General features: G+C 56.7%; 1 protein-coding gene across 19 annotated transcripts in view; it reads left to right on the top strand.

The window, feature by feature from the left end:
* Positions 1 to 1,891: 1,891 nt before the first annotated feature.
* The window catches only part of CACNA1G (calcium voltage-gated channel subunit alpha1 G), a 64,645-nt gene continuing 51,956 nt past the window's right edge, over positions 1,892 to 14,580 (top strand). For 8 of the 19 annotated variants that reach the window (XM_019730970.3, XM_019730968.3, XM_019730969.3 and 5 more), the window contains exons 1-4: positions 3,590 to 4,574; positions 11,723 to 11,834; positions 11,993 to 12,126; positions 12,465 to 12,562. In XM_019730970.3, the coding sequence (XP_019586529.3) occupies positions 4,333 to 4,574; positions 11,723 to 11,834; positions 11,993 to 12,126; positions 12,465 to 12,562 (586 nt within the window). In that variant the 5' untranslated portion in view covers positions 3,590 to 4,332. Of the gene's footprint in view, positions 2,369 to 3,587; positions 4,575 to 11,722; positions 11,835 to 11,992; positions 12,127 to 12,464; positions 12,563 to 14,580 lie in introns of those variants that run through there. The other 11 variants (XM_088802189.1, XM_088802191.1, XM_019730955.3 and 8 more) reach the window with 3 other exon arrangements.

Below are 14,580 nucleotides of genomic sequence, written 5' to 3'. Positions count from 1 at the left end.
AGGTGGCCTTTTTGGCAGCCCCAGCCTTGGCTTTGGAAAGGTCTAGGCAGTTTGCAAAGTCCGCTTGTGTCTCTAGTCCCATTGACCCTGATGAATGAGGTGGCAAGGCAGATACCTTTGGCCTCATATGAATAAAGATACCTAAAGCCCAGAGCAGGTAAGAGACTGGCCTGAGGCCACCCAATACATCTGGGTCTTTCTGGGGCCTTAAGGGTACAGTGAAAACTACTCAGGCTTCCTCTACCCCCAGGAGGTGTCGGTACAGCCGTGAGGGAGGATGTATTTGGTATATTCTGCTCCTCCTTCCATTCTTCCTTCTGCTCTGTGTCTCCTTTTTCTCTTCTGCTGGTACCAGGCATACACCTGACACTGGGATTTTATACATGGGTTCAGAGGAAGGAGTTAGGGCCTTAAAGGGTTAGTTCTCTGGGGAGTGCTTGCATTTTCTAAAGAGGTCAAAGCTGAACATAATTCTTGCTCACATGTGGGATTTTAAGTCTGCAGCCTCTCTTCCCTGTGTGGGTCCCTCTTGGCTATGCTCCTTGCTCTGCTGGCAGGACTGTCCTGGATAAGCTGTGGGCCAGGGTCATTGGAGACAGGGTCTCATGGTTTGGGAAGTCACTTAAGTAATTTCATCTCTCTGAGCCTCGGTTTCCTTATCTAAAAAATGGGACAACCACCACCCAACTCCCAAGGCGGCAAGTTGACTAAATAGGACAATGTATCATCGCTTAGCAGAGAGCATCGCAGATGGGAACATTATCTCAGTTCCTGAGGAAGCCAGCCAGGTGTGAGGGCAGTGGAGAGGGGAGAGGGCTGCTGAAGCAGGACCTATATGGGGGGGCATTCCCTTAAACCCAGAGAGATCTTAGACAGCACTTAGGCCTAACTTCTTTGCTGGGAAATGGAGGATCAAAGGAAGGGATTCTTTTTCCCCCCTCTCATTTCCTCTCCCTGCCTGCGGTTATTCATTCATCTAACAGATCCATTAAGTACCTACTATGTGCCAAACACTGGATTAGGTCCTGGTAAACAAAATGGACATAGCCCCTACCCTCAGGAGAGAAACATAGAGCCTAGAGGAGGAGACAATCATTTAACTACTACAAACATAAACATATAATACCAGCCCAGGCAAAATGCTATGACGTTCCAGACTCTTGTCTGGCTCAGAACTGTGTCCTCAGTATGTTGGCACTTAAGCACTGCAATACTTGCTGAAAGAAGGCTGCTCTGAGGAGGTGATGTCACAGCTGAGGCTTGGAGGTGGGAGTTAAAGATGGTGTCAGGGCTTTCTTTGCCTTATCTGTGGGTTCTGCCTCTTCTCTCCCTTCCCCCACTTGGGCTAATAGTGAGCGTATCTGACAAGGATGTCAGAATCCCCTGGTGCCCCGCACAGAGACCAGGATGCCTTAGGTGGCAGGTCACACCAGGATTCTAGCCCAGGGAAGTAAATGTGGGTCTCAGTTTGCCCAAATGGTGCGTGTATCTGCCCTCCTTTCTGCGTATGTGCTAGAACAGAGTTTAGACCAGAGATGGGGGTGGCCTGGATGATAAATGAAGGTGTAGGGCCTGCTGACTACCAGGAAACGACCGTTGGGCTGGGCAAGCCTCTCTGGCCTCATTTTCCCCTTTGCAAAAAGGAGATGATAAGAGTCACTACTTTTCCTAGGGCCTCTTAACCCTGTCCAGAAAGGCAGGCCGACCTGGCAGACTGAGGACCGGCGGGAGGGAAGAAGGTGTCAGACAGTGGAGCCAACCATGTAAATAGGTCCCTCTCCCAGAAGACCGCAGCGAGTTCAAGACTGGCTGGGCACACGCAGAATGAGAGCAGAGACTCCCGCCAGGAGAGAAAGGCACTTAAGGGATCTGCTCATTAGCATGAAATGCAAATGAACCCGGCCTCATTTGCACAACTCTGTGCCCGGATTCGGCGAAAGGGCAACCTGGGAGGCGACGGCGCAGCAACCGCTATGTCCTTCCCATCTCACTTTTCGAAACCCGCCTGCCGGGGAGGCGCGCTGGGGGTTGCGTGGGTGGCGCAGCCTTGGGGGAGCTAAAAACTCCGGGGAGTCGGGGGAGGGGGGACGGGCGCGGGAGGTCATCTGGTCCATCCATATGCCTCTCCGCAGTGGCGTATACACCCCAAACGCTCGGGAGAGACTGACTTGCTTGGTTCCGCCGTGTCTACCTTTCGCAGAGGTGGGGAAGTGCTTCCCAACGTCTAATCCTCGATGCCCTCTCCGCCCCACCGCACCCCAGCGCCCAGCGCTCCCGCGGCGCTCCGCTCCTGGGTACCCACAGCCTTTTGAGGTGGCGCCGGCGGCGAACCGGAGCAGGAGCTGGCTGAGCCCGGGAACTCGGGAAGGTGAGGCGGAGCGAGAGCCGGGGTCTGGACGTGCGTGTGCGCGCGCGGGAAGCCGCAGACCCTCTGGGACCCGCTCCCGGTAGGTTGGAGGTGTGAGAAGAGAGCAGCACCGCGAAACTCCTGTCCTGCGGATAGCTTCCCATAAGCCATATTGGAACTCGAGAGGGAGAAACTGAGGCGTGGAGTGGGGGATTGGTGAAACTTTGCAGGTTAAGAATCGGCAAAGCCCAACTCTGGGCTTCCACTCCCTCCTACAGACTTGAGGGCCCCCGAGGTCCCTTCGCAGGAGCCTATCTCCGCTCCACAGCTGCTCTTGGGGATCCGGCCTCTGGGTCCAGCGTGACCTGCCTGGGGCCACGTGTTCCAGCGCGAAGCCCCAGCGTGGGATGCACACCCTCCATAGGATCCCTAGGGGCAGAGGGGATGAAGTTCAGGAGTGTCAACGTCAGGTCAGGGTCAGCGGGTTAAGGTTAGGCGGTCAGGGTCAAAGTCGCAGGAATGGACAAGGAGCTGGATCAACAAGCCCAAGAGGTTGGTGGAGGCCACGCCCAGACCTTACCCACCCCTGTCTTTCCTCGGCTCCGCCTGCTTCCCCAAGACTAGCTCCCTCCAACTTGAAGCGCTACCCCTGAGACATCCTGCTCCGCTCCTCTCCTTCCTCAGTCCCGCTCCCAAGCTTAACTCCAGGGTGGGAGATTAATCAGGTGGATACCTAGGATTTCGTTCTGGGACCCTAGTCACTCCCCACCACACTCGCAGCCGCCGTCCTCCCTTCTTCTCCAGGCCCGCCCAAAGCTGAGCCCCGCCCTCCGGCTGTGGTCCAATTCAAGGGTCTTGGACAAAGGATGCCCGGGGGCCGGCGGCGCTATCCCAGGACCCCGCGCGGAATACTCTGATTCCTCGGGGCTTCCTCCAGGGGAGTCCCGGAGACCCCAGTGGCCAATAGGAAAGTGGGTTCGGTCTGGGTAGCCGTCTAATTGGCTCCAGCCTTCAAGAACCGACCCAGGGCAAGGGGAAGGGAGAGGGTAGGTCCTGGGTTTTGGGGTGGGAACCGGATTCCAGCTGTGGTTCTCTCCTCGGGAGCCCCCGCCCGCACTGCCACGGCGGCCGGCCAATGGGCGCGCGGCTCGGGGCCGAAGGTGCATAGCGATTGGCTGCGAGGCTGGCAGGGGAGAGGCGGGGCCGAGGCTTGAAGTTGGAGTGAGGGATCCAGCTGTGGTGTGCGCCGGGCTCCTCGCCGCCGCTTTCGCTTGCTCGCTCCGCGTCTCGGCCGGAGGAGGAGGCAGTGGCGCCGGCGACTGCTACGGCAGCGGCAGCCACCGCGGCGGCTGCGGCGGCGGCATCTCCGCCTCCACCCCCGCCCGGGACGGCCCCCCACCGTCTCCCCGCCCCTCCCGGACCGTGAGCCCGCCGCGGGGCGGAGGAAGGAGCCGGCCCCCACCCCCTCCAAACCCACCCCCAAAGAGATCCCTCCTCCCCTCCCCCCGCCGTCGCTGGCGCGGAGCCGGGACAATGCTGACCCCTTAGATCCTGCTCCAGCTGCGGCGCTGGAAGAGGGGGCGCCCCTCCCCGGACCCCCCGCCCTCAGCCCCCCTTTTCTCTCCCCCTCTCGGGGCCGCTTCGCCGAAGGTAGCTCCAAATCGGGCGACCGGAGCCTAGGCGCGAAGCGAAGAAGCCGGAACAAAGTGAGGGGGAGCCGGCTGGCTGGCCCGGGGGGCCCCAGGGGCCCTGGGGAAGCGGGACTCGCGCCGGGCGGGGCTTCCCTGCGACCCGGCGCCCCGCGGGCAGCATGCCCCTGCGGGCTGGGGGAGCTGGGCTGAACTGGCCCTCCCGGGGGCTCAGCCTGCGCCCTAGAGCCCCCCAGATGCGCCCCCTCCGGGACCCCCCGGTTGCGTGAGGACACCTCCTCTGAGGGGCGCCGCTCGCCCCTCTCGAGACAGCCCGGGGCCCCGGCTGGCCAGAGGATGGACGAGGAGGAGGATGGAGCGGGCGCCGAGGATTCAGGACAGCCCCGGAGCTTCATGCGGCTCAACGACCTGTCGGGAGCCAGGGGACGGCCGGGGCCGGGGTCGGCGGAAAAGGACCCAGGCAGCGTGGACTCCGAGGCGGAAGGGCTGCCGTATCCGGCGCTGGCCCCGGTGGTCTTCTTCTACTTGAGCCAGGACAGCCGCCCGCGGAGCTGGTGTCTCCGCACGGTCTGTAACCCATATCCTCCGGGGCACGACGGCCGGGATGCGGGTGGGGGGTCCGCAGGGGGGCGGGCCACACCACCGGAGGGGACCAAAAGCCAGGTGAGTTGGAGAAGTGAGCCTGGAAGGTGGGCAGATGAGAGGGGGGCTGCTTAGGAGGAAAGGGGGCGTCAGAGAGGGAGCGGAGAAGCGAGCAGGTTTGGCAGTTACCCCAGAGGAGCCCCACCTCGGTACACACACCTCAGTCCTCCTTGGGGGGGGTTGGGATCCAGGCCAGGAAAAGAGAGGAGACGTGCCCCGTTGCTTTGCAGCTGGATCCTCTCCAGATGTGGGCAGGGGAGGGTCGTCATCTTCCAGATGTGGGTAGCTTCGGGAGCCTGGGAGCTCTCTACTCCGCCCGCCGCCGGTTAGCGAGCTGGGTTTGGTTTCCGAGTTTGGGGGGTGGGGTGGGGAGAAAGCTGCGGGGACGGGGGAAGGGGGACCGCAATCTCCTGGGTTTCCCCTCTGCCCCTGCTCCAAAGTTTGCAGTGGATTTTAGGGTCTGATCCCCCCACCTGCTCTTGAGGCTGAGATTTTTACTGACCCAGAGGGAAATATTGGGGGGCGGGGACCAGCTCCTAGCCCCCCCACTCTCATCCCGCGGGTTGGAGGCACAACAAGGAGATTCCGGCGGCGGCTGATGTCAGGGGCGCAGAATGAGAACAAGATGTCGTGGAGGGGTAGCTGTCTGCCCCCAGAGCTGGAATGGAGACCCTTTCAGCTGGAGCCCAGTGCCCAGAGGGCCTTCCTTCTCCCCAATTCTTTATTCAATGCGAGGTGCTTAAGGTTGGGTTGGGAGTTTTGTGCTAGATTTTTTCTTGTGGAGGGAAAGACTGTGGCAAGAGCTTTGGCAAGCGGGGGATGGGATTAAGCCGGTTTAAGTTATCCATTCCTTTCACAAATAAAGAGTGCTCCTACTGGATCACAGAGCAGCTGCTGTATGGGAGACCGAAACCCTTCAAGAAAGTACTGTGGGGTGGGGGGCAGTGAGACCATGAGCTGGTTTGCTAAGGAAGACTGGGGTCCACCCCCCCCCCAGTGTCTACTCCTTGGATGGGTTTATGGAATGCAAGCCCCACATTCCAAGGGGATAGATTTAGCACGGCCCCCTGCCCTCTGCCCAGTCTGTAGTGGTATAGGAGACCCCAACTCCTTTATCCCCACCGTCTGTCCCCTTAAGCCCCTAGCACAAAGCACTGCTTAACTAACGAGAGGCTCCAGCCTCCCGGGTGGGTCCCGCCACTGCCGGAAGGAAAGGAGAAGGGGTGCGCGGCCGTCCCAGGTTCCTGGCTTCTCTTGACTCCTTCCTCTTAGCTCAGAGGCTCTTTTGGACCCAGCGTGGGAGACTGCAGGTCTCCCCTGTAACCCCTGAGAGCCCAACCTGGACTCTGCTTTGGGGAGGTGGGGGGGAAGCTTGGTGCCGCCCTCACTCTCTGCAGCTCTGCTGCCTCTAGTGCGCAAAGCAGGGATGTGAGCTTGGGTCCCCCCCTCAACCCCCATCCTGTACGCCCCATGGGTCTCTAGGAAGCTCCCCTCATCACACCCTCTCTCCACCCCCTACCCCTTCTTCCTTTCTCTCTGAGCTGCAGGAGGAGAGAGATGGGGGCCTCAGAGGTCTGTGGACCTGCTGAATAGGCACATCTTGGGCATGACTCCTCCCTCGTCCCCCACCCCCTGCCACTAGGCCCCTTTCTCCGTGGCAGAGAGGGAATGGAGATGGGGAACAAATGTCTCTGAGAAGGATGGGCTCTGGCCATCTCTCCTCTCCACCCTTAACTACCACTCTCTCCATGAATGGGAAAAAGCACCAGTCCTAGCCCCTCCTCAGGGGTTCGGGTGAGGTAGAGAGATCTCTCCCCTTTCCCTCGCCCTCCACAAAAACCAGACCTCTGGGTTAGCATCTCCCCACGTGCCTTATCTCCAGGTGCTAATGGATGGTCTGGGGAGGGAAGGTTCCTTCCTTGGAGGTGTTCTGGGAGGGGGCAAGTGGAGAGGGCTGGAATGAGAAGAGAGATGGGAGCCCAGTGCTTGCTTTGCGGGTTGGGGAGCAGGCTTTCCTTTGGGGTGGTGGGAGTCCAGGTATGGGCATGGTATCACTAGGTATGGACAAACCACTGAGGCTAGATTGTCGGAGGATGGGTGGAGAGCAGTTTCTAGGCAAGGGGGCTGTCTAAGTGTGCCCCTACCACTCCCATCACAACCAAGTGTCAAGGGCAACCTATATTTTCACTACCAGAGGGGCTCCAAACTGACTCTTGGGCCTCAGTGTTTCCCTTTCTCTCTTTTTTGGTTTCTGTGAAGATTCCCTTGGCTCTGCAAGGTTCCTCTCTGTACCTCAGAGCCTGAGGGATGTAAGTGATGTAAGGACTCCTTCCCCCAACTAACTGAAGCTTGTCTCTTGGCATTCTTCTCACCCCCTTCCTTTCTTAGCCTATTTAAGAAAGACCAGGTTTCCTAGAGAGGAGATCTCGACCCAGGTAGAAGTGGTGTGTGTGTGTGTGTGTGTGTGTGTGTGTGTGTGTGTGTGTGTGTTGGGGAGGGAGGGAGGCAGCAAAAGGAAGAGGGGCTGGGAAGGGTGTGTTTCGGTATTCGGGAGACCAGGGTTGCTCCCCGACAGTCACTTTACAGTCAGAAAGGCCCCCCCACGTTCCCAGGTTATAGAGAAGGGTGCTGGACTTTCCAGTATGTGTTTCTTCAAGTGTGAGGGAGTGCATTTCCCCTCCCGGGAAGGAGATCCTAAGCATTCCCTCTCCGGCTGTTGTGTCACATCTGGAAGTTTGTGTAGGAGTTTCTCCAAGCTCAGAGCCCAGCACAGCTTTTTCTCATTTGGAAATCACAGGCTGGCATTTGGGATGCTGAGAGGGGGAGGGGGGCCAAAGGAGGAGAGGGGAGCCTGCCAGGAGTGGGGAGGAGGAGAAGGGGGAGGCCTGAATGGGCAGGAGCCCTAATGGCTTCCAGAAGTGAGTATGAGTGTGAGTCTGCGTCACTGTGTGTGTCTGAGTGTGTGCGTCTGGAGGGGAGGGGGCACCCAGAATTTCTGGAGCTTTCCTTGCCACTGTCCCCGTGCCCTCAAGTTTGCCTGTTTCTCTTACCTAGGGAGAAATCTCCATTTTGGTCCTCAGAGTAAATGGGAGGCGGCGTGTTCTTTCTGTCCCCTCACCAATGCTCTCCTCTCATTTTCAAACTCAAGGCTCTCCAGAGGGGATTCTCGGGAGAAGGGCTGGGGCTGGGGAATTGAATAGGACTGGGGGTTGGCATTGGGAGCACCCCCTGGCACTCTTTTTGTCCCAGGCCCACCTTCCTTCTGGGTTACACACCCACTTTTCTCCACCGAACTGTTGGGGGACTCCCCATCACCCGCAGTGCCAGTTGGATCCATTCCTGGGATTACCCCCACCACACAGCACCCCTCACCCCTTGTCTGCTCCCGCCCCAGCTCTCACCCCGCCCTGCCTGCCTCAGCCAGGATGGCGACAGACACAACTGCTCACACATGCAGACATGTACACACACACACACACACACACACACACACACACACACACACAGTCACAGACATTTGAATCAGATTTCTGGCCTATTTCCCCTCCAAAGATTCCAGCGGACCGGCTCTCTTGTGTCTCTGTCTCACGTCTCTGTCTCTGGGTGGGGCCGGCTGCCTTTCTTCAGGCTTCAGTTTTCAGTTCGCCTGGAAACCTCTCTCCCCACACACCCACACGTTGGAGCCAGTGACTGGGGAGACCACTGGGAAACAGGCATGTGGGAGTAGGGGCTTGGCGAGGGAATCCCCCTTTCTGCCTTCCTAGCAGGAGCCTTGCTGCTGAGCCCCATATCCCACTCCACCCCGGGTAATGCTGAATCTCATAGATACCAGTCTCTCCATGGGGTGGGTGAGAACAGCACCCCACCTTCCCACCAAGTACTAGGAGGTCAGGATACCTGGGTCCGGGCCCGATTCCTCCTCAGTCTTGGATTTCCAGGCTCCTAGTGGGGAATGGGGCGGCTGGAGGGCCTGCTTTCCCTTCTCAGTCATGCCCTGCTTAGAGCCCCCATGCCTCTGGAGGTGCCCCAGCCCTCCTCCTTCCTCTCCCCACCCCTCTCTCTGTTGCAGCTGTCAGGTTAGGCAGCCCCACGGAGAGGACTCAGTTGTACAGATAACATGCTCTAGTTCTTTCTCCTGGAGGGAGAAGAGGAGGAGGGATGGAAGTGGGGTTTCTCACCCTGCCATTTCCTTTTTCTCTGCTTTTGATGGTGGGTTGTAGGGAAAAGAAAGATCCTCCCCTCTCCTACCCACCTCCCCCTTTGGGATCCACTCCAGCCCGGACAGTCACCATAGCAACAGTAGACATGTGACTGCACAGGTCTCTCATAGTCACTATGGCAACCAGTGTCCCCGTTCCCTTGGTTGCCATGGAAATTTGTCATATGGTTTCCCCCCAACCTGATAACCTGTGGGTCTCCCCGCTTCCCCTCCCCTGTTGAGTACAAGACAGCATCCTGGATAAGGGGAGTTCATGTGTGAGGGGTCCCTTTAATTACCATGGCAACAAATCCACGCCACCTGGTGACACATCCTGTGGTTATGGCAACAGGAACATCACACAGTGGCATACGGCCATGTTCCCAAGGAAAGGAGCCCTATCCTGAGAAGGGTGAAAGACGCCCCCCACCCCCATTAATTATTCCTCGATTCAAATGGTCCCAAGTTTTCCTGTGCCTTGGTGTCTCTCTTTCCTTTATGTTTACCTGTAGGGAAAGGAGAGAAGAAGAGAGAGCAGGATGTACCTGGGAATAAGCTGAATTGCCAAGGGGGCCCTTGAGAAGGGACTTCAGTGGTTAAGAGCTTTCGGTGGGGTTATTTGGAGATAGGCTCTGGCTATAAGAGGCCCAAGTGTAAACATGTGTAAGGTGGGGAAAGGAGGGACAATTCCCCTATAGTGTCACTTCTGCACACCCCCCCCCCCATAGTTATCATTAGTTCATCACTATCAAGGAAAATAAGGCAGGAAAACATGAATGGATACATCTGGCTTCTAGGCAGGAGATTGATTGGTTAAGTGATTGATTAGTTGATTGATTGATTCATTCATTTATTCATTTATTCTTTGCATGCCTTGATCACCTGCTACATGCCAGGCATTATTCTAAGCTTTGTAGGGGATATAAAGATGTATCAGCGTGCTCCTACCTCAGCAAGGGAGATGAGCAAAGTGCACAGATGACATGGTGGAATCACTCCCATTAGAAGTGCCCCAACAGGTGTCCCAGGAGCCCCTCTTCTCAGGAGAACTAACCACTTTCCCCCATGTAAAGATATCTGCTCCCATGGGTCCTTTCCCTACAGAAGAAAGGAGGAAGCTAGCTTGGGGAAAGCAGGCCAGTTATTTAGGGTAACCGTGTTCTTCCCTTTCCAGATGATGGCTCTCAGGGAGCTCCCTCCCTGTCCCCCTTTTTCCAGGGTGACCCCTGGCTGACCCCTATTCTGGGGAGAGATCCATTGGGTTCCTGCTCCACTCAGGAAAACAGTTCCATGGAAACAGCACTCTTTTTATTTTCTACTTTCATTTACTTACCCCAAAAACTCTAGAACTTTAAAAAAAAAAAATTTATACTTTTATTCTTGTAAGGAGGTGGAGGTTAAGTAAACTGCAGTGCCTTGGGATAGTTTGGTACCTGTTGGTGGGAAGTGATGTGAGTCTAAGGGGAAAGGGCCTGGTGACAGAGGAAGGCTATGAGGGGACTGAGGGAGTGATGAGCTCCTGGGGAGGGGGCACGGTCTGAGGTTCAGGACAGAGATGGGATGTGGCTGGAATCAGCTAGAAGGAAAGTCACTGGGTTCTTGGCCAAAGGCTTCTCACTCCAGAAGGAGGTTACAACAGGAAGATCCCATCTGCTCTGGCCCCTTTCTACCCCACTTCGTTTGGCTTTGCAGGTCATACTGTGAGCTGCGATGACACCCTCCCTCGCTTCATCCCAAGGCCTTCTCCTATCCCCAGACCCCCTCTGTTTCTTTCCAGCCTCTTTGCTCTTCTCCACCCTTCTCATATTTTCCTTGAGAAAAATAGGACGCTTGGTCATTTAGCTGTGAGTCTGGGGTCCAGAACCTTCTAAGGCCATTTTGTACATTCTCCTGTGGATGGGCTGGAAATCAGCCCCTCAATAAAATCCACTATGTGGAAAGACTTGGGGTTAGACAGACCCCTCTCTCCTCTCTGCTGCAGAACAGTCTATTTTAGTTGATCTGGTCGGGCTTTGCCGGAAGCCGCAAGAAGGTGTAATGGCAGCCTGGTCTGTATGTACAGGGTACTGTCCACTCTGCACTGGCTGGGGACTTAAGTCCAGCGCAGGGCATGGTGCGTCGAGGGTCCTCGTTACTTAAATGCATCATTGTGTCTAGAGGCCATCTGAGGTCTTTGAGAGACCAGGATACTGGTGGTGGCAGAGGCAGCCTCAGGCTCCGGAGCTGTCTGCCTCTGCCTGTCTGTCTGGTGCCAGCATGCTCCTAAGAGCCCCTTCCCTTCATGCCTGAGCGGCATGCAAGCAGCTATCCCAGATCAGGAGCTTGGAAACCTCAGTCACATCCTGACTTCTCCTGTGACCTTCAGCACATGACTTGAGCTCTGTGGGCCTCGGTTTCCGTGGGTTCTAGGGAAGAAAATGATCTATCTACTCCAGATGCTTCCCGGGGCTGCTGTGAGCATCAAATGTGGCATGGTGTGAAAGTGCTTGGTAAACTGTAAGGCAGACATAATCTGACTAGGTTTGTGTCACACATTCACATACATTATCTCATTTGCTTCTCACCTCTTCCCTGGGAGATAGGGAGAATCAGATTCAGCAGCAAACTCTTGGTGTCTGGCATTTCCATAAGCGTGATCGATTTTATCCCCCAAATGGCTTGTGCAAATAGTCAGGGTATTTGTGGCTTTTCTTACTTTACAGAAGAGAAAGCGTGGCCCAGCGGGGTGAGCTGACCAAGGTGGGACTGGGCCAGGGCCTTCTCATGGCCCCTGGTTATGTGTCAGATAGGACTGGAAGGTCAAGAAGCAGGAAGTACTGGAGTGGGGCATCGGGGCCCAGGTTCAGGCTCAGCCCTGGCCCACTGTTTCCTTGACTGCCTATTTACCTGGTTTGAGCGCATCAGCATGTTGGTCATCCTTCTCAACTGCGTGACTCTGGGCATGTTCCGGCCATGTGAGGACATCGCCTGTGACTCCCAGCGCTGCCGGATCCTGCAGGTGAGTGTGTATGCGTGGTTGGGGGGAGGGGAAAGCTCCTGATCTTAGTAACCTGACCCCTTCTCTGCAAGAGGCCCTGACCCCACAGATGGAGGTGGGGATGACAGGTTTTCCCCCACCTCCTTCTCAGTTTTAACAACGTCTCATTCCCACTTCAGGCCTTCGATGACTTCATCTTTGCCTTCTTCGCCGTGGAGATGGTGGTGAAGATGGTAGCCTTGGGAATCTTTGGGAAGAAGTGTTACCTGGGAGACACTTGGAACCGGTTGGACTTTTTCATCGTTATTGCAGGGTGAGGGCTTGGGCTGGGGGTGGGCAAGCAACAGGTCAGATCAATCCCTTACCCAGGGCCAGAGTCCTAGGCCTGGCCCCTGCCCGCAGCCCACCTATAGTGCTGCTTTCTCCCTGGCTGTCCACTAAGGGTCCAAGGCTGTCCTGCCTATGGAGCTCCAGCCTGTACTGCTCTGAATCCATGCCCCTCCACCCACTCCCTCTTCAGGGTCCCTGGGGGGAGGAGGGGAGGCGTCTGAGGTTGTGCTGCCCCTCTGCAGCGGGATTCCTCATTGACCTCTTTTGATACCCATGGCGGCCTCAGACTCAAAGGGCCTCCCTTTGGGCCCCTCCCTGCAGGATGCTGGAGTATTCGCTGGACCTGCAGAACGTCAGCTTCTCAGCTGTCAGGACAGTCCGTGTGCTGCGACCGCTCAGGGCCATTAACCGGGTGCCCAGTGAGTGTCCCCTTGGCCTTCGGTCCCTGGACAGAGAGCCCCAAGAGGAAATATGGAAATCTCAGACCCCACCCCTACCTCCTGACCACTCCCAGGCCTCGTCAGGACCTGGTCCTTTGAGGCAGACCCCAGGGGGGAGTTGGGTCACAGGAGCCAAATGAAGTCCGCACCCCTGGCTGTGCCACTGTGAGAATTACCTGGAAAGACCCTTCCCCCTCATTTTAGCCTGATTTTTGGTCAGAGTCTCAGAAATGTCTCAGATGACCCTTTCCCTTCAGCTAGATGACCACTCTCTGCCCTGGAATAGGGGTGGTGGGAACGGGGTAGAGGGGCTGGCAGGCCAGGAGGAGTCGGTGCGAAGTTCATGGCCTTTTCTAGCCAGACCAGCCTCTCATGCAGTCTGGTTCTCATTGGTGAGAACCACCACTGGCCACGCTGAGCATGACTTCTCTCAAGAAAAGGCCACTCCATGCCTCATGGTCCCGCCTGTATCCCCTTCCTCCTTCCCACTCCCTTCCAACCCGTTGCAGCAACTGACTGCCGGGCCCATTATCTAAATTAAACCGCATTGGTTTCCCGAGCCAGGGAAGCTTTGGCAGTTCTAGCTTCCTCTACATCCTGCCCCCCACCCTTGCTCAGGCCCCCTTTGCAACTCCCCAACCTACACAAGCTGCAGATGGTTTCTGCTGCAGTCCCAGGAGTGGAGGTGTGGGGGAGCAGATTTCTGGGGCTTTGTGCCTGATGTAGCAGCAGCCCCCTTTGCTCTGTGTGTGTGTGTGTGTGTGTGTGTGTGTGTGTGTACACACGTGCATGTGCACACACGTGCACGAGACACATGCATGTATCTGTGTGTGTGTGATGAAGCTGCCCCTGGGTGTCCTCCAGGCCTTGGGGTGTGCTGGTGTTAACAGGAGTTCCAGACGAGGCATGCCTTCGCCTCTTCTCCCACCCCAGGTGATGGCTGGCAGATTTATAGGCCTCTATCTAACCACTGGTGTAATTCCCTTAATGCAAACCCTGAGGAATTGATCTCAGTTGGAGAACTGAGGAACTGAAGGGGGGGATGGGGCTGGAGGGGGTGGAGAAGGATTGAGTGAGAACATAACTGCAAAGGGCGTCTGCAGTTACCAAGAGGGTTAATTAGCTTCCACTTAGAAGCTTTTCCCCTAGAAGGGGCAGGAGGCCGTGAGTGGCACTTCGGGGTCAAAACCAGCCATTAGAAGTCTGTGTACTTGACAATGAGCTTGTTGGCCCAGGGGCTGGTTCAGACCTTGTGGGCTGGTTGGTCTTAGAACTGGAGTGGGGCAGGGTTGTGTTGGCTTTCCCTAGAGAGGGGGTTGTTAATTGGTGGCCACCTGAGAAGACAGCCTTGTGTCCCCTCAGGTCCTGGTGTGGGGATCTCAACTGCGCAGAGAGTAGACTCAAGGCAGGGGGCTGAGAACCATGGTAAAGCCACAGGGTATCTTGGCCTTGCTGAGGGCCTGGATCTCAAAGTGAGATTCCTGTCGGCTAACATCCCTCCTGGAGTTCTCTGCGTCAGTTTCTGCAATGACTGAAGTGGTGATAACTTAGAAGGGTTTGCTGACTGTGTGTGGTGAAAGCAAAAAGTAAGAGGGGAATGTGTGTGTGTGTGTGTGTGTGTGTAATGGGATTCAGGAGCAGAAAGTCTGGTTTAGGTCCTGCTACTACCTACCTGTACCAGTTCTGTGATACTGGACAAGTCACGTCAGTTCTCTGAGTCTCAATCCTCATCTGTACAGTGGTGCCATCCGTGCCATGATGACGTTGGGAGAGTTAGGTGGGATGCCCTGCAGGAGGGTGCTTTGGAAACTGCAGTTACTCTGGCTCCTCCTTGGTGGTTCTGCACACTGACTAATGGGGGAGGCAAGAGGGATAGTGGGGAGGGGTTAGCATGGGCTGCCTGCGGAGTGAGAGGTGTCTGTTGGTCTCCCCTCCAGCTTGAGCCGGGCTGTCTCAGCCTCAGAGGCCCCGGGGGGGCCCCCTCTGAGAGTGCTGCC

The sequence above is a fragment of the Rhinolophus sinicus genome, chromosome 12 (genome assembly GCF_057876585.1).
Source record: "Rhinolophus sinicus isolate RSI-liver-muscle chromosome 12, RSI-T2T, whole genome shotgun sequence".
NCBI classification, from domain to species: Eukaryota; Metazoa; Chordata; class Mammalia; order Chiroptera; family Rhinolophidae; genus Rhinolophus; species Rhinolophus sinicus.
Note: the sequence above shows the minus strand (reverse complement) of the source record. Positions and strands in the feature narration are given on the sequence as shown.